General features: G+C 38.7%; 1 protein-coding gene across 2 annotated transcripts in view; it reads left to right on the top strand.

The window, feature by feature from the left end:
• LOC122660287 (anaphase-promoting complex subunit 4) overlaps nucleotides 1-19,073 on the top strand; it is a 131,411-nt gene that overhangs the window by 95,972 nt on the left and 16,366 nt on the right. For both annotated transcript variants that reach the window (XM_043855525.1, XM_043855524.1), the window contains exons 15-18: nucleotides 764-902; nucleotides 1,161-1,388; nucleotides 1,468-1,620; nucleotides 2,316-2,397. In XM_043855525.1, coding sequence (XP_043711460.1) covers nucleotides 764-902; nucleotides 1,161-1,388; nucleotides 1,468-1,620; nucleotides 2,316-2,397 — 602 coding nt within the window. The remainder of the gene's footprint in view (nucleotides 1-763; nucleotides 903-1,160; nucleotides 1,389-1,467; nucleotides 1,621-2,315; nucleotides 2,398-19,073) is intronic.

Raw genomic sequence — 19,073 nt, 5'->3', positions numbered from 1 at the left:
TTTTGTCTGTCATGTGCCTCAATATTGCTTTTTCTGTAGGATTGTCTCGTTTGTCACAGAATGAAGTTGGTAATGAAGTCAAAGCTAAAATTGAAGAGATGGACAATGGATGATTTAGTGGAAAATTCTGAGCATATAATCATTATGATTTGGTTATTTTTTATTAAAATCGTTTTGTGGTTCATTTGTTGAGGTAGTACAGTCTGATGTACTTGTTATGTATTGCAAATGTGCTATACTCCAAGTTAGAAAACATGAAGATATATGAGATTCTTAGTGATTGAACTGATACAAGGGCATACTATTGTAGGTTATTGGAATCCGTTTAATATTGTAGAATCTATATTGCTTTTCAACTTTGATATGCAAATGTGCTATATACTCTTAAGTTAGAAAACATGAAGATATATTAGATTCTTAGTGATTGAACTGATACAAGGGCATACCATTGTAGGTTATTGGAATACATTTAATATTGTAGAATCTATATTGCATGTCAACTTTGATATATTCCACAAATTTTCATGCATGCTGCCATGGAATTCTGAATTCCTTTTTTCATGTTCAATGATTTCAGTGAAAACATGAAGATATCTTAGATTCTTAGTGATTGAACTGATACAAGGGCATACTATTGTAGATTATTGGAATCCGTTTAATATTGTAGAATCTATATTGCATGCCAACTTTTATATATTCCACAAATTTTCATGCATGCTGCCATGGAATTCTGAATTCCTTTTTTCATGTTCAATGATTTCAGTTTCAAGGAGGCTTTCCAAATGCCCTTCACTACAATTTCCAAAAAGATACACTGTGAGGATTTGTTGCCCCTCTGTCCTCTTCCATCATCATCCACATCTGTTTCTTTGAACATCCCGACCTCAATATCATACTACAAGGTACTTATTGTTGTATATACCTTGATCCCTAATGTTGAAATTCTAGTGAAATTGAATACAACAATTAATTCGATTTCCTTGCATGCTTTGATATTTCTGTGGTTTGTTGCTTTCGGATTTTGGGCCAACCTGTATATGCCCTTGTTTACCAATTAGAAATACCACATTGTAGCTCAAGTCTTGCTTGTGCAGTATATCAATTTTATTTATTTATTTTATAGTTTATGTGTCAACTTAGATGGTTCACTTTTGCTGTAGGATGTCTTGCCTGAGGCTTCAACTTGTGCATCATACCAACGACGACTTGTGGACTACATTTGTTTTAGAATACCTGATGACTCTTTCTTAGATATGCCGAATTGTGTGGCCATAACAAGGGGTTTCATGTATGGCTCTAGTGGTACAGAAAAGGGTTACAATTCTTTGGAGGCAGCGTTATTACATGTTCCAGATGGTTACCACTGTGTTGATGTGTCTCTGTACAAAGTAATGATTCTGGCATCCCACATGCATTCCACCGTTTTCTATGTTTTCCATCTCTTACAGATTAATTGCATTGGAACAGGAAAACCAAATTATTCTATTACTAAATGAAACCACTGCCATTTCTGAAAGCCCTGAAAATGCACGGATGATGATGTTTCAAGCAAGTGGCCTTCCATTTGTCTCTGTTTCAGTCTCATCTAATGCAAATCACTGGAAATTGAATGAATTGAAGGTAATGTTGGTAATCCTATCTTTTGGGTTTCTCTTTCTTCTGTCTTGATTTTTTTGTTATTTTGGACTTGGTACTATACCTCCGAATTTCTTGCAACCAAATGCCATACCTTGGTTTCAGCAAGCCATTAAAGAGGGATCTGTTCTTGCTGCTGCTTTTGCTCCAAGTGTGTTTTAAAAGCTGGCGAATTCATTTACCCATTTGTGATCACATGGCCAGTTGGCCCAGACCCCACTTTTCACTTCTGAAACTAGTCGAATCTTTTGAACAAGACAAGTGACTGGGTTGGTATGTCAACCCACCCTTTTTGCTGACTGGTTGGCAACTCAATGGGTTCATCCTGGATCTGTCATTCAAGTTTTGGTACACTGGCTTTAGGCCTTGGAACCTGAAATTCACTAGTCACAACTCACAACCGTCATTCATAATTTTCATCCTTTGAGTGACAGATTGTGCATAGTCTGGGAAGAATATAGATGTAGCGACTGTATGATTAATTGATTTTATTCTCCTGCTTCTCCCATTCTTCTTTATGCAACTTTGTGGATATGCAGATGTATTATTTTGTACTGGGATTAAATTTGTTATTAGATTAAATTGATTAATTTCATTCCCCTTTGCTCTATGTTTTTCTAGTGGTTCTTTTTCTCCTTGAGATGAACTGGTGGTTGCTTACAAATCTACTTTACTTCTAGGAATGTGTTGTGACCTTGGAAATGGAGAATGAAAAGGTCCGTTGTATTCCTCACTCTGTAACTGTGCCATTGGCTGTTAGTGGTGAGCATCTCTTTCCTCTTGATCTTCTTGCTTCATGCAACTCTATTTTCTGGTAGTTATATTTATATGGGTATAGCCATTTTCACAAATTGATAATGAATAACTTTGTTTATGGGAATTCTGTGTTTAGAGCCAACCCATCTGAGCCTGTTCATGCAAATTAACATGAACCCAATAATCATTCAATCACAATTTAGGATTTAACCTAGCCATTTGCATGCATTCTGAACTGAAATTCTATTTTGGTCAGAGTTGTCAAGGAGTCACCTAGGTGCCTTTTTGGTGTCGCCTTGGTGTTTTTTTACCTCTGCCACCACCTTGGATCGCCTTGTCACTGTGACAACTATGATTTTGGTTCATATAGGGCTGTAAGAGAATCTACTTGGCCTTAAACTATAACCACTTTTGCTTCTGAAACCAATGCTGGCAGTTCAAATTGAAGGGATTAAATGGTTTTCAGAAAACCGAATTTTCACATTCTGAAAACTAGTGAACTGAAGTGGTAAATAGTACTATCAGTAAAAAATTAGAATGAATCTGACAAAAGCTATTGAAGGAATCATAAAAGGCTCACAATCATAGTCTGTGATTGGGGAGTTTCAGTTTTTCTCAGCAGGTATTGGTTGTTTTGGAGGTGGGTACACTCAGGACCAGGAAGTAGGCCATGTAGGATCAAGATCTTGGTTTTTCTAATTGATGTCTTAAGGAATAAATTTTGATGATTATCGTTCTTTAGAATCAGAAAACTAAGGCTGATTGGCTTCAGATAATGCAAAAAATTAAACGACAGCAAAGTAGAGCAGAGTAGGTACTAGGTAGTGTTTTCAGCTTTGGGAAATATGTCAGGGTTTATAGGCAGCAGTTTTTGGGATGAATTTGGGGTTAATGAAAGAATCTTTTCTGGAGGAGCTTTAATGGAGGAATTGATTCTCATGGTGCAGAGAGCCATGAATTCACGAACTCACAAACTATACCTTTCTTCCATTCTTCTGTACTCCATTAACGTCTCTTCAATGATGACTGAATCTCCAGCAACACCACAAAGGGCAGGAAATCCCTCCACCTCTAGTCCTGCGACCCCCCCACCCTTTTTAGCAACTGGCCCACTTCTGTCTCTGTTATCTTCCTCAGCAGTTGACCCTGCAATCCCCTCTTTGAGCAATGGTTCACTTCTTTATCTCTCTCTCTCAACAGATAAAATGGAGCATGGAAGATCTTTCTGAGTTCTATTTCATGGTTGCAACCTTTCTGATTTGCAATCGTGGTAGTATTTTGGATATTCACCAATCTTAATTGGTCATTGCCTGGTAGCCTGTTGAGCCCATGTCTTGTTGCTTGTTTCTGTTGTAAAGTGGGTTCAAGGATAATTTTGTCCTAGGGGTATTTCTGTCCTTGTTCCTATTCTAGAATGTTCTCTCGTCTATAATAAATAAAGAGGGGCTGTGACCAATTAGTCACAAGCCATTATTCTCAAATCTCAACATGATATCAGAACGGGGATCCACTTCGGAATCTGAACCCTAATGGTTCTCATCTCGAAACCCTAGGCTCTCTCCTTCGTCTTTCTCTCTCTTTCTTCTTCTCGGTTTCTGTGCCGCTAGCACCAATCGCCGCCACCACCATCTCTCCCTTCTCTTATCGGTTCTAACCTCCGCCACCTTCACCCTTCACCGCCTCCGCCACCTACACCCTTCACCACCTCCCACCACTTCTAACGGCTCCACCACTCTCGTCCCTCTCTCGGTTTCACCCTTGGTGGTGAGTTACTCCTCCCACCAAGGGGATTTTTTACCATTCCATGGTCTGAGTATTTTTTGTTTTTCATAGGTTGATATTCTCTTTCGGATCCACGTGTTGATGTATTGGTGATTTGTCTTTGACCAACAACCATGAGTGATTCCGAGATCTCCTCCACATCTACTTTCCTTTCCCTGCTAGCTCTGTTAAATTAAATGGGAGCAATTATTGATGTGGGCGTGATCTTGCTTCCTTGCCGTCGGTGCTCGTGGTCTTTCTAACTACCTTACACAAGCTACTGTTATGCCTACCACTGCTGGTCCTGCCCAAGGTAAATGGATGGCATCAAACTTTCTTGTGGTGTCTTATCTCATCAATTCCATGGATCCTACCATAGCTGGGGACTATTTACTTCTTGATACTGCTGCCAAAATTTGGAAGCCAGCCAAAGACATACTCTCAGGTCGGTAATGCTGCTCAGTGTTATGAACTTCATCAGAAAATTCATTCGACCAAACAATGGGAGTTGTCTATTTCCCAATGTTATTCAACACTATGTAGCTTGTGGCAACAACTAGATTTTTATGGGGCCTTTACCGCTTCATGTGATACTGATGTTACAACATTTAAAATATGGGAGGATGGTCTTTGTGTCTTCGACTTTCTTGCAGGACTTAACATTGAATTTGATGAGATTCGGGCTCATGTCCTGAGTCGGGATCCCTTTCCGACACTTGAGTAGGCTTATGCCATGGTCCACCTAGTTTCTTAAGAACGATCAGCGTTGGGCACTAGTTCTCAAAATTTATCTCGTGGTGGTCTCTCTCGTGGTACTGGTGATTAAGGATGTAAACGGATCGAATTCGGTCGGATAGTGGCATTATCATATTCATATCCGATTATATTCGGACGGATTTGGATAATATCCTATCGGTTTTCGGGCGGATTGATAATTTTTGGATAGTGATTTTTTGAATACAGATTCTCCTAAATGGATATGAACATGGATCAAATACGAATTTTCGACTATCCATTGACATCTTTACCGTTTTTATGGTGAGGGCTACGTTTTTACTTTTGATTTTCTCTTGTATTTATTTTCATAGATATGTGATTCCATGTTATAACATTGTATAAAACAATATATATAAACCAATAGAAAATCTAGAGAAAGAATCACATTATCTTAATTCTTAACTTATAAATTTATAAAAATAAGATAACAAAATCCAATAAGGTAACTTAAAAGGATAGACGAACACAGAGATATATTTCAGATATTTTATTACTTCCAGATTGCTAAACGAATCGGATAATAATTGGTCGGATAGGGGGATTATCATATTCGTATCCGATTAGTTTCGGACGGATTCGGATTCTCCTAAAAGGATACGAACGCGGATTGAATTCGGATTTTCGAATATCCGTTTACATCCCTACTGGTGATCGTCCTCCTTCTGAGATGAACTCTAGCGAAGTGTGACTATTATGGCAAGGAACGTCATACCCGTGAAAAGTGTTGGAAATTACATGGGCGTCCCACTAACACTCGGGGTCGTGGACGGCATCGTCCCTCTTCTGCCAGAGCACTTCATACCATAGTTGTTGCGTCGTCACGGTGATCCAAGTCGGTGGAGGGGTGTCTAATCGATATAGCGACATGTCGCCCGCCATGGCGATCATGTCGACCATGTTTTATTTTTTATTTTCTCTATTTGTAATGTCATTTTGTATGCTATAATATATACCCTATAACATCAAAAACCAACATGAAAGTGTACTACTAATCTACTATGGTTTAATTCATGAAAGTGTAATATCCACTAGTGTATATGAAAGTATGAAACCATGGATTAGTCTATCAAATAGAATCTTCAATGGCTCAAGCTGCTACAAAGTACAAACAACTAACAACTTAAAGAAAAATCCCAGAAATTGCAGGTGGCGGTAGAGAGGAAATCAGCTTTGTTTGCAAAGCTCCAACTCACAGAAAGAGAGGTATTACAGCTTAAGATTCTGGGGTTCAGGTCGCCCAGTGCATGTGGCTTAAGAAGGAATGAGCGAGCTTAGTTCACAACCGTGGGGAACTGTTGTGAACCAGAACAGGGGATGGATAAAAGCAGAAACCAGAAAAGAATGACAGAAAAAACCCCTCTCTGTCGAGTGTTGACTCTCTATTGCTCTGTCTCTCTCTGCGTGTATGTGTGCGTGAGTGAGTGAGAAGAAGAAAGAACTTTTTAGTATAGAGTTGCTTGCCGGAGGACTGGGAGGAGAAGAATAAGAAGAAGAACTGAAGAAAAAGAAGAACTACCAAATAAAAAATAAATAAACAATTACTTACCTGCTAGGAGAACTTGCTGGAGCCGACGAAGGAGGCCGCTGGACTGCTGGAGGGGTTCGAAGTCTCGAAGAGGTGACAAAGTTGCGTCTCTTCCTTCTAACGACTCTCTCAGTCTCTCCTTCTCTGTTGAGACTTGAGTCTTTTCGATTTCTTTTAGGATATAGGCATTATTAGTCAATTGTTTTTTTTTTTTTGTTAATGTGTATTGCAGGTGTAACTTTTCAAGTAACACCTCCAATACACATTAAGATAAAATAATTATTATTAAAAACTAAAGTTTTTACACTTGAACAAGAATATCGGCCGATATGGCCATATATCGTGGTATAGCGTCCATGTCGGCGCCATGACGACGCCATGGAGGCAATATCGGTCGATATTCTAACATATACCATATCATTGGTCGATATATCCATTATTCCAGCAATGTGACGCCATGACAACTATGTTTCATACTTCATTTGAAGACACTGTTCCTGCTGACCAATCACTTTCTCAGGAGGTTCTCCATACTGTACATAATCTGGTGACTCGGTTGGACTCATCTTCTTCATCGGCTCCATTGGTAGCCTCAGCCACTTCCCTGCCAGAGATCTCTGAACCGTCTACTTCTTCTGACCACCCAAGCATTTTTTTCTATAGCCATAGTTCCTCCGGCACATCCAATTCTTGGATCATTGACTTGGGGGGCTACTGACCATATGACCAATTCTCCCACTCAATTTTCCCAATACTCTCCTTTGTCAGGTAATACCAAATTTCAAGTGGCTGATGGTTCCCTTTCTTCTGTTTCTGGGAAGGGTACTATCAAATGCACTCCATCATTGTCTCTCTCTTCCGTTTTGCATGTTCCCAAGTTTTCCAACTAATTTACTTTCTATTAGTAGTTTTACACAGGACCTTAATTGCAAACTAACCTTTTTTCCTGATCATTGTCTTTTTCAAGACTTGGTTACGGGAAATACGATTGGTTGTGGTAAGGTGGCTGGTGGTCTCTACTTGCTTGACAGTATCATCAGCAATGGTTTCCCAATCTGAATCATTTGCTTTTACATTGGCTGAATTACATCGGTGGCATTGTCGATTGGGCCATCCTCCTTTAGGTATTTTATCTGTTTTATTCCCCAATTTAGTGAAGACTTGTAATCCCAATAATTTTGTTTGTGATGCTTGCACTTTTGCAAAGCAAACTCGTGCAATTTATTCTATTTCTGATAATCGCAGTTTGGTTCCTTTTAGTTTGATTCACTCTGATGTATGCGGCCCTGCCCGTTATGTTTCTACTTCTGGTTATAGGTGGTTTGTAACCTTCATAGGTTTTTTTAGTCATACCACCTAGAATTACCTTATGCACCCGAAAAGTGATGTATTTTCTTGTTTTCAATTATTCCACAAAATGGTTCAAACCCAATTTGATACCAAGGTGAAGATACTCAGGTCTGACAATGGGAAGGAATATTGATTGACCATTTCAGGAATATTTGAGTTTAAACTTAAAAGGGGATCGATTCTAGCAAAGGAGAAGTAATTTACAGCAACAAAGAAGGAGAAGAAGAGAAGAAGAGAAGAGAGGAAGAAGAAGAAGAGAGATTGGGAGAATAATCGATGTGTGTTAAGTGATTCTCAACACACATAATAACTTCATTAATAAACTTCTGGAAATTACTTAAGCCTCCCTAGGGAGGAAAGAAGAAATAAAAGAAAGAGTGATTAACAACTAAGTCATGTTTTATAATATGACAATGACAGAACTACCCTTCCCATAACTCTAACAATTTGTCCACCCATGGTATTATCCACCAAACGAGTTGCATGGACACTCCAGCTCAGAATGGTATTGCCGAAAGGAAGAATCGACATCTCTTGGAGGTAGCCTGATCCCTAATGTTTGCCATGAATGTTCCACCTCGTTTTTGGGGTAATGCTGTACTGCTGGCAGCATACCTTATTAATTGGCTGCCCTCACGAGTTTTGTCATCCCACTGCCCTATTGGAGTGTTATTGGGCTCTTCGACTTTTGTGGTGCCTCCTAAGGTTTTTGGGTGTGTTGTTTTTGCTCGAAGTCACCATGTTTATGGAAAATTTGATCCCAAGGGGCTGCATTTCATTTTTTGGGTTGTTCTGCTACCCAGAAGGGATACAAGTGCTATCATCCTCCCTCCAGAAGGTTGCGTGTCACTATGGATGTTCTTTTTCTGGAGACAGGCGTATTTTCCACCTCTTGCTCCTCTTTAGGGGAAGTCTACTAGTGAAGAAGTGCCCTTGTTTACTTCTCTTGATGTTCCTATGGTAGAAGATACATCAATTGAACTCGAGGATGGAAGAATAACAGGCCAGGAACAGGAGCAATCTCAGGTCTAGGGGGAGTCTGGGAAGTCTGACACCTTAAAGGTTTTTTCTAGAGGAATGTGGCATAAACAGAAGCAAGTTGACAATGCCACCACCATTGAACCTAACCAGTTGTTGCTCTCTGATCCAAGTTCTTCACCAACTGCTCTTGGTAAGTCTCCTTTGGATCCTACTCTAAATTTACCGATTGCCATTCGTAAACCCTGTAGAATTTGTACTCAACATTCCATTTCTAATTTCATTTTTTATGACTCTCTTTCCCCATCGTTCCATGCTTTTGTATCCACCTTGTATTCTGTTTCCATCGCTAACACCTGGCAGGAAGCAATGACCAATTTAAGATGGAAAGATGCAATGAATGAAGAAATGTGGGCACTGAGAAAAAATGACACATGGGATGTCGTAAGTCTTCCTCCTAGAAAAAAATTAGTTGGTCGCAAATGGGTCTTCATTGTCAAACATAGGGTAGATGGAACAATGGAAAGATATAAGGCAAGACTAGTTACTAGAGGATTCACTCAGACACATGGGATCAACTAACAAGAAACCTTGCTCCAGTAGCAAAGATGAATACTGTCAGAGTCATCATCTCTTGTGCAGCTAACCGAGGCTGGGATCTTCAACAATTGGACATGAAGAATACCTTTCTTTATGGGGAGCTTGAAGAGGAGGTATACATAGACATTCCTCTAGGTTTTGCTGCTAAAGAAACCCATGGCAAAGTATGTCGTCTCAAGAAAGCTCTATACGGTCTAAAACAGTCACCGCGAGCTTGGTTCGAACGTTTCCATAGAGTGACGGTGTTGATTGGCTACAAACAGAGTGATGCTGGATCATACTTTGTTGATCAAGAAGAGATGTCAGCACATTATAATATTCATCGTTTATGTAGACAACATTGTCATTACTGGAAGTGACGTTGATAAGATAAGTAAAGTTGAAGACCTATTTGGTGACAAAATTTGAGATTAAGGATCTAGGGAAACTCAGATATTTCCTTGGGATCGTGGTTGCTAATTCAGCTCAAGGTATCTTCTTCTTACAGCGGAAGTATACTCTTGACTTGTTATCTGAAATAGGGATGTTGAGGTGTAAGCCTGCAGATACCCCTTTGGAGCCAAATACTCACCTAAAGAGTAACGATGAAGATCTTATGGATAGAGGCAGCTATCAGAGACTGGTTGGTCGTTTGATATACTTGTCAGACACACCGCTAAGGTTTAAAATCTCGTTTGGTTTGGTGTTTCGGCTTGACTGAAATTTCCGAGATACCGAATTTTACAAAAATTTCATCGAAATATGGTATTTTTTCTATGAGTTTTGCTTGGCCATTTGTGGGTGTAAAATGCCAAAATGACTGAGATTTCCGAAACGAGATGACCGAAAATTTTGAAATATTGCATTTTTTCAATTCGATGCTGCATCTTGTTTCGACTCAACCAAAATACTCGAAATATTTGAAATTTCGACCGAAACGAAACGAGATTTTGAACTATGCACACGGCCTAATATAGCATTTGCAATTAGTGTGGTGAGTCAGTATATGCACGATCCTTACTCAGCTCATCTAGAGGCAACATATAGGATCCTGAGATATTTGAAATCTGCCCCCGGGAAAGGTGTCTTCTTTTCTCCTTAGAGTCACTTACGAGTTGAGGCCTACACTGATGCAGATTGGGCCTGTGGCTTCCAATCCAATGACAAGCTAAAGACGAAGAAGGAACTTACTATACCTTACCTCCTTGTGCCTATAGCTTGACCTCAGCTTTGAACTACCTGCACGCATGGAACTAAAACTCGCGAGATCTCAGTTTTTCCTAAGGTCGAGACGAAATGGCCTGCAAGTTAAAAAAGTGCAATATCTCGGTCAAAATCTCGATCAAGTCGAGATCTCGACCTGACCCAGATTTCGACCCATTTTACCTTATAAAAGTACCAGAACTTGATAGAACTTGTGAGTTCTCTGTCGAGTTCTACTAAAGCTGATATACAGACACCTATCTATGCAAACCTTGGTATACAGACGTAGGAAAGACAGTCTTATTTATGCCTAATATTATTTAAGTAAATGTTTTTGTATTTGTATTTCATTTACTTAAGATATGATTCATAAATAAGAAAATACCCCCTTTTTTAATCCAATAAAAATAGTTAAAAAATAAAATTCCAAAAGGAAAAAAAGTTAACCCCAAGTTCAAGAACAAAAATTGGATTTTCGGCGGTAGATGCAATTTTCAACTTTCTAATGCTGGGGTTTTTCTCAAATAAAAAAATTCCATAAATCTTAATATGGTAAAACATAGCTAAAAACTAAAAGTGTGGTAAAATATTTATTTGTTTTAATGTCCAAAAAAATATTTTCATTCAGAGTGATTTTGACAGCATTCGCATACGCCAAATTAAGTTTGACCGGTACATAACTCCTTTAATATAAATCAGATTGCAATCTTAGACTTGTTGGAAAGCTTTGATTGAAGGATTAAAGTCTAAGATTGCTTAAATCTGATTTATATTAAAGGAGTTATGTACCGGTCAAACTTAATTTGGTGTGTGCGAATGTTGACAAAATCACTCTAAATGAAAATATTTTTTTGGTCATCAAAACAAATGAATATTTTACCAAATTTTTGGTTTTTAGCAATGTTTTACCATATTAAGATTTATGGATTTTTTAGATTTGAGAAAAACCCCAGTATTAGAAAGTTGAAAATTGCATCTACCGTCGAAAATCTAGTTTTTGTTCTTGAACTGGGGGGTTGACTCTTTTTCCTTTTGGAATTTGATATTTTAACTATTTTTATTAGATTCAAATAGGGAGGTATTTGCTTATATATGAATAAGTGTTTGTCTTGTGTCTGTCCTGGTTTCCCACTAAGTGAAACTCCTATTTGGATTTTGTTTTTGCAAAATCTGATAGTGCCATTGTGTTTAATTGGCCTAAAATAGGCTTGAGTACCAAGTTTCATACCCAAACTAGGCACCAAAACCAGCCTTTGAGTTGAAAAAAAATAAAAATACACCAACTCGACCGAGATCTCGAGTCAACTCGGTTTTTTCCAAGGTCGAAACCTGGTCGAGTTCCGAGTTTTAGTTCCTTGCCTGCACGGATACCTTCGTTTCCTTGCAAAGCGAACCTAGCCAAGCAATGGAAGGAGAAAGGCAATCTCAGATTCCTCGCGCACAGACAAACTAGCTTTAGCAAAGTCCCTCCTTCCCAACCTCTCCTAAAGCATCCATTTCGTCAGGACGTCTGGATGATAGGAGGTCTACCTCGGGATATTGTACCTTTGTTGGTGGGAATCTAGTGACTTGGCGGAGCAAGAAGCAATATATTGTTGCCCAATCCAGTGCTGAAGTAGAATTTCGGGCTATGGCCCATGGTATCTGTGAGCTCCTTTGGCTGTAAGGACTTCTTCACGATTTATGTGTTCCTTATGCGCCCATACTGTGATAGCAAATCAGCAATAAGTATTGCGCTTAACCCAGTGCAACACGATCGTACCTAGCATACTGCGATTGATCGTCATTTCATCAAGGAGAAGCTGGACCAAGGAATAATATGCATTCCATTTGTTTAGTCCAGGGATCAGTTAGCCGATGTTCATACTAAAAGTATTAATAGTAAGAATTTTGTATCTATTGTTAGCAAGTTGGGCATGTTTGACATTTATGCACCAACTTGAGGGGGAGTGTTGTAAAATGGGGTACAAGGGTAATTTTTTCCTAGGGGTTTTTTTTTTGTCAGTGTTCCTATTCTAAAATGTTCTCTCGTCTATTATAAATAAAGAGGGGCTGTGACCAATTAGTCACAAGCCATTATTCTTAAATCTCAACAGTTTCATTGTTCTTTACTTTAGATTTTTAATTAGAGTTTTAGCCCCATCATGTTAATTCCTTTCTAGCATTCTGCAACTCCTTGGCATCGAAACAGCACTCAGCCTCCTCAAGCTCATATCGGGCATTCAGTACACGTGGGTCTGCTCTCCCTTTCAATTGCGTTAAAAGTTTACGTTTGTCAGGCTTGCTCTATTCCATTTGATTGTACTTAAGGACGAGATGGGTTGCCTACTAGCAGTTTTGAATGGTGAAATATTTGTTTTAAGCTCCGATGTTGACAGTTTAACTCGAATGCTAAGAGGGAAAAACAGAAGGACATTGCCGAACAGAAGGGAAGGAGGAATAACTACATACAATAGGGGCAAGATTGCCATACTTGGGGAGATGGTATGAGCTGACTCCCCTGTGGCGGAGAAGGCATTTGGATGCAAGGATTTAAGTTTCGGTATTGTATCGGCAGGGTGATTTTAATAGACGTATTGTATTGGAGATACACAGGATATGCTAAAGATATGCATGGAAATGGTCAAGATACGCTGGAAATACATTTTTTGGAGAAAAAAACAGTATAAATAAGTAATATATAACATGTATCATGCATAAACACTAAAATGGAAAACAATGTATAACGAGACAAGTGCATTCAATTGAAATTATTATAAAAGATGAGGTTTCTTACATGAAGTGATAGTCTATTTCCATGAAGAGTGTTGGGGTGGTTCAAACTCATATCTGGAAGGGTCTTCAGGAATAGGAGTGACTAGGACGATGTTGTCCACCATAATGGACAGTTTTCGTTTTTGAGTGAAATTTCATGAATCCGAGTACAAATCGTTGCAAGATATGTACTTTGATGCTATGATTTACTAATTTATACCTAATTCCTTGGATTTATAGCAAACAAAAAAAGATCTACAAACCATGGTTTAATAAAAACAAATCAAGTTCTATGAAAAACTACATTTTCTGAGAACGTCTGCTTCAATCTCTAATTTCAGCCACTTGAATGATTGAAAGAAGTGTTTATTGGTTGAATCTGAGTTGTATTTGATGTTTGAATATAAACCCCAAGTCAAAAAATGGGAAAAAAAAGAGGTTGAGAGATGGAATTTGGAGTCTCGGGTGGTATTTCCACCTTCAGAACTCGTTTTTGAGTATTGGAATGTGCACACGAGGGTTTTAATGGCTGTATTGAGCCGTATTGCAAAGAGTCAACTGTGTTGCAAAGTATCGACCATATCGCAAATATCGAGCCGTATCGGCTTATACAGTAACGATACACACCGATACTTTTTCCCCCCAAATCCTTCTTAAATCAACGTATCGGTGAGTATCGGTACGTATCGATAGTATCATACCGTATCAAGACGTAATGGCCGATATTGTGCGATACTTATCGGTACATAATATTTTGAAAGGAAAAAAATACGTATTGCACCGTATTGTATCGATACCTTGCGATACCGATACATATCGGATGATACTATACGATACGATACAGTGTGATACTTTAAACCATGTTTGGATGTTGGTACCTTTCTCAGTAGTCATGAGAATGGGTCTTGAGTAAGTCACGTGATCAGATTTGCTAATATGGACTAATGCCCCCCCCCTAACAAAAGACCCAAAAGATGGTTTGAAGAATGTGAGGAACCTTGATCATAGATACACATGTCATTAGCGACCCTTATTGTAATATCCCCCAACTATAGTGGCATGGGAAGAAGAGGAAGAAATAAGAGAAGTGATAGGAGATTCGTAAGAGTCACTGTTAGGGTTTGCTAGGAATTGCACCATTGGAGGCGAACGAAGCTTATTGGGAGCCGAAACAGTCCAAAATTTCACTTGATTTGAAAAGAAAAAACATTACACGTTTATATATGTTCTCCCTCATTTGATCCAAATTCAACTCCTCCTACCATTACTGCAATTTTGATAAGACTATGAAAGACCTAAGGGCCTTATTACTAAGCCCATCTATAAACTATAAAATGAACCAGGACTTGGCTCAAACAATTTTACTTGACATAAGATGATCCAATGGTAATCCGAACACCAATAACATGCACTGGATGTCTGTACCTGAACCCAAGCTAGCCAACTAATGGTCTAAAATTAGAACTGGAATGACACTAATATTAATAAGTAAAGATTGTGAATACCGGCACCGTACAACACTAATATTAATTAATTAAAACGTAACATAATAGTCTCTTGATGTTAATAGGGACTGTTGATTGATTTGGGGACAAGAGGATAACTTGTATAAATACACTCACCCAACCACTAGTTATCTAGGACAAGGATTGGAAAGACTTAAAGACCATACTTTAGTTATTACTTAACCCAATTAAGAAATAACCTCCTGACTAACATAGACTCAAGGTGACCTAATAAAACCCAAATCATCTACTTTTCATAGCCGTTGGCACGTTAGATCTCATACATGTTGGACTCAAGACTCTTGAGTTCTGAGCTCAACATGACCCAAATTTGGCTTTCTTGTTTAGGTGTGAACAATTAGGTGCTTTGATATCAGTCATAATGATGATAATGGAGTTAAGAACGCTTGCATATTTATGCCTTGGTTTAAACTACTCAAAAGTTTGATAAACAATTCTTACAGGTAATTCTGATAATTACATTTTTTTTTTTGTGAGAAATAGCATTTATATTCGAATGGATGGAAGGCTACATATGTAACAGCAACAAAAACCTGGCACCTAGACCTAAGAATCATTCAGAAACTGAGAGATCTGCTATATTTGAATAGGCACCTGATAATGTCCTCACCGTAACCACTGACGGTACCATCATCACCACCAAACTCATAATCGTATTGTCTTGTACGGAAGTAATTCATCAGGTACCGCAGTTTATGAGGACATCACTCAGGGATTTAGTTACATATGGATTTAGTTACATATCAGAGGAGATGTCAATATACACTGCCACACACCACTTCACACCACTTCATTGTGGCTAGATGTCCCTTATTAACTTTTGTGGATGCATATTTTGTATACTTGTATGTAGCTTGTTATAGTTTATTATTTTTTATTTTACATGGTATCAAAACTGTTGTGTAATAATGTGCAAAGGACTGAAAGGAGTCATTGCTGGAGAGGTAGTTATTAGGGAATTATTTCCTTCTGTTTTTTTTCCCCCCATTTTGGGTTTTGAATGATTATATTTTGGAATGGAAGACAATGAAAATATGTTGGAACTCGTGAGATTTTCTCCCATTCTCTGAGCATGAGTGATTCCCTGCAAACCTTGGAGTGAATCCAAGTTGGTTTGAAGCCAATTTTCCCACTTTGCCTTAAATTATAGCCTCAAACACGATGAAGATTCATCAATTAACAAGGAGGCACTAAGGATACATTTTTGGAGTTTGGTAATGACTAGGCACTTGATCACAATATTCCAACTCATGAGACGGCAAAGCAAGGTACTGCTAACATGCATCTTTTATTAAATTTCCATGAATCCTCGAATGAATTTTTTGGACACTTGTATTTTGGAAAGTTCATCATTTATGGCTGCTGTTAAATCTGATTTTCGGCATGTATGTTGTGAATTTTGTGTTTGTAGACCTTCCCAAACCCAAATTCATTCAATCCTTAGATTTGTATTAGAATTTCCTAACCTGTCTTGCACCAATTTTGGTATCAGAGCATGGTTCCAGCCCTTTGTGTCCTAAAACTTTCCCATTTGTTGTATGTCAACCCGTAGTGGGACACAATACCATCTACAATGAACTTAGATATTTTGGCTTACTAGTTGGGTCGCATAATTGCTAGATTGGATGAGATTCAAAACCAGTTTGAGACCCAAGACATGCTTGTCAGAGTTCTTGAGGCTGCAAGGCAGCCTAGGGAGCATGTGCCTAGAGATAGGGAAAATGACATTCAACAAGAGGATGTTGAGAGACAGGATGAAACTCAGAGGAGTGAAGTCCCTAATGACCAGTCACGCCAATTTGCACGTAGAGAGCCCTATAGATGACATAGGTTTCCTTACCCACCTGGTCCACAACATCTTTATGGGGAGGATGAAGAAGAATGGGAAATGCTTCATAGGATGCCGAACATGCAATGGCAAAATAGGGTTGGTGACCTAACAAATAAAGTGAAGGTTGATGCCCCTTATATGATGGAAGACTTGATCCAAAAGTCTTCTTGGAATGGCTTTCAGACATGGACCACTACTTTGAGTGGTATGACATGACAAATGCTCGACGTGTAAGGTTCGCCAATATAAAACTTATGGGGCAAGCCAAATTGTATTGGATAAATGTAGAGCGTCATATTCAAAGAATGGGGCACGAACCTATAGAATATTAGGCTGAAATGAAAGAAAAATTGAAAGAAAAATTGAAAGCAAAATATCTCCCAATATCTTATAGAGATTGTATGTTGGACCAGATGATTACTCTTCGGCAAGGCAGCATGTCAGTTGTCGAGTATATAAGTTTGATGAATTAATGGTCCGTTGTGATGTGAATGAGGATCCCACAGTGAGTCTCGCTTTCGTATTGGTCTTAAATCTGAAATAAGAAAGGAGATGATTCTACACCCTGTAGATTGAATTGAACAGGCATTCCAATTGGCACTGGAATTAGAACAGTACATTAGGCAACCCTTCACTAGTAAATATGTTTCTCAATCTGCAGAGTTCTCTTCAAAGAAATTTACCGATAATGAGCAGGTACCTAAGTCTGTCCATTTTGCCCCTAATGCGTCCAGAGAAAACAATCCTTCCCCTTTCACATCTGAAGATTCCAAAGGGAAAGGACCTGCTATAGAGGGTTCTAAGGGCAGTAACAAACCTGTGTGCTATTGTTGTAATGGTGCTGGACATTATGCCTATCAATGCCTAATCTGCAATATATGCATTATAACCGATGAGAGTGAAGAAGAGTCGGAACATTCTGAAGAAGAATGTGTGCCTGTTCCTGAAGAAGGGGCCAGTGATGAAGAGACCCAAGAGTTTGGAGGGATGACAGCCTGTATGAATGTTTTGGGGTGTATGTTCACTCAACCAATGATTGTGGATGATTGGTGAAGAGCCATTATCTTCCACACTTAAATTAAATATGAGGATAAAAATTGTAAGGTTATCATAGACTGGGAGCTGTATGAATGTGGTATCCTAGGCTGTCGTTTCTCGATTAGATCTTAAGCCGGGGCCTCACCCGCACCCTTACAAGGTCGTTTGGGTAGATCACACCACCATACCTGTCAGTCAACGTTGCTTAATTCCTTTACAATTTGCTATGTATCATGACATTATTTGGTGTGACGTTCTACCCATGGATGTGGCACACATTTTATTGGGAAGAGCTTGGTTGTTTGATCTTGACGTGACTGATGAAAATAAGTCACTTGGAGGGCTTATTTTATTGAAAATAAGCTTTGGGTTGGGTTATGTAGGTGTTGGGCTTTTGATCCCATGGGTTTATTTTGTAATTGGCCAATTTAATGGGCCTAAAATATTGGTAGAAAATAGGAAAACGGGATTTACTTCCTTAGTTTAGTTAGAGTCCTATTTTGGGTTTGTTTTCTTTATTATTTCACTTTCTTAGTCAATTTAGGTTACCTTATTAGTTAAGGATAGGGTTAGGCCTTTCATTTTTAGTGTCTAAGTTTATTTTTGAGTCTTCTATATAAGTTTGCAAGGGAGGCCAGCATTGGAAATATTGGCTTTACCCTTTGTTAAAAATCCTGACATAGGTTGGGTGAGATGCCCAAGGTGAGCTGAGATAGCCATCCCCTTCCCCAACCCTCTCCATCGATCTCCAATCAAGCTCCATTCAAGTTTCAATTCTGCCATAGCCGATCTCTTGGAGAAACATATGCAGTTGGTGGAATTTCTCTGCAAGGTTCAAGATATCTTCAAACAACAAGTAAGTCGGAAATTGAAATTCTGTAATTATTCTTCTTCTCTTCTAGAAGGTCACATGCAAGGTGATTTTCGCGAGAATTCTGACCAGCCAAATCTAACCGTTAGACCCTGCTGAAATTTTGATCGAATCTTCCTCAAACCCTAAGAGAGACTTTATTCAAATTTTAGTACCATTCACCCAGCCGATTGTCTGAAATTACTCTTTTACCCCTCAATCCTATTTCTACTAGGATTCCTCAATAATTTCAGATTTAGTCATCTGATTTAACTATAACTTTCAGCATCCCTTCTCTCCCATATAATCCACACTCTCCTAACTTAACCCTAGCATCTAACCCTAGGTCCCCTCAAACCCTAAACCCAATTTCACAATTTCACATAATTTGACCTAGCCGATTTTCCCAATCCATAGCAGATCCTGGTTATTGGTTCTAGTTAGTCTCCTACCAATCTAGAATTACATTAGTGACACATTTTGGTAGATCGAATACTTATGTGTTTGTCT

This window comes from Telopea speciosissima, chromosome 4, assembly GCF_018873765.1.
Source record: "Telopea speciosissima isolate NSW1024214 ecotype Mountain lineage chromosome 4, Tspe_v1, whole genome shotgun sequence".
Lineage (NCBI taxonomy): Eukaryota > Viridiplantae > Streptophyta > Magnoliopsida > Proteales > Proteaceae > Telopea > Telopea speciosissima.
The sequence above is the reverse complement of the archived record's forward strand: the minus strand, read 5'-3'. Positions and strand labels throughout refer to the sequence as shown.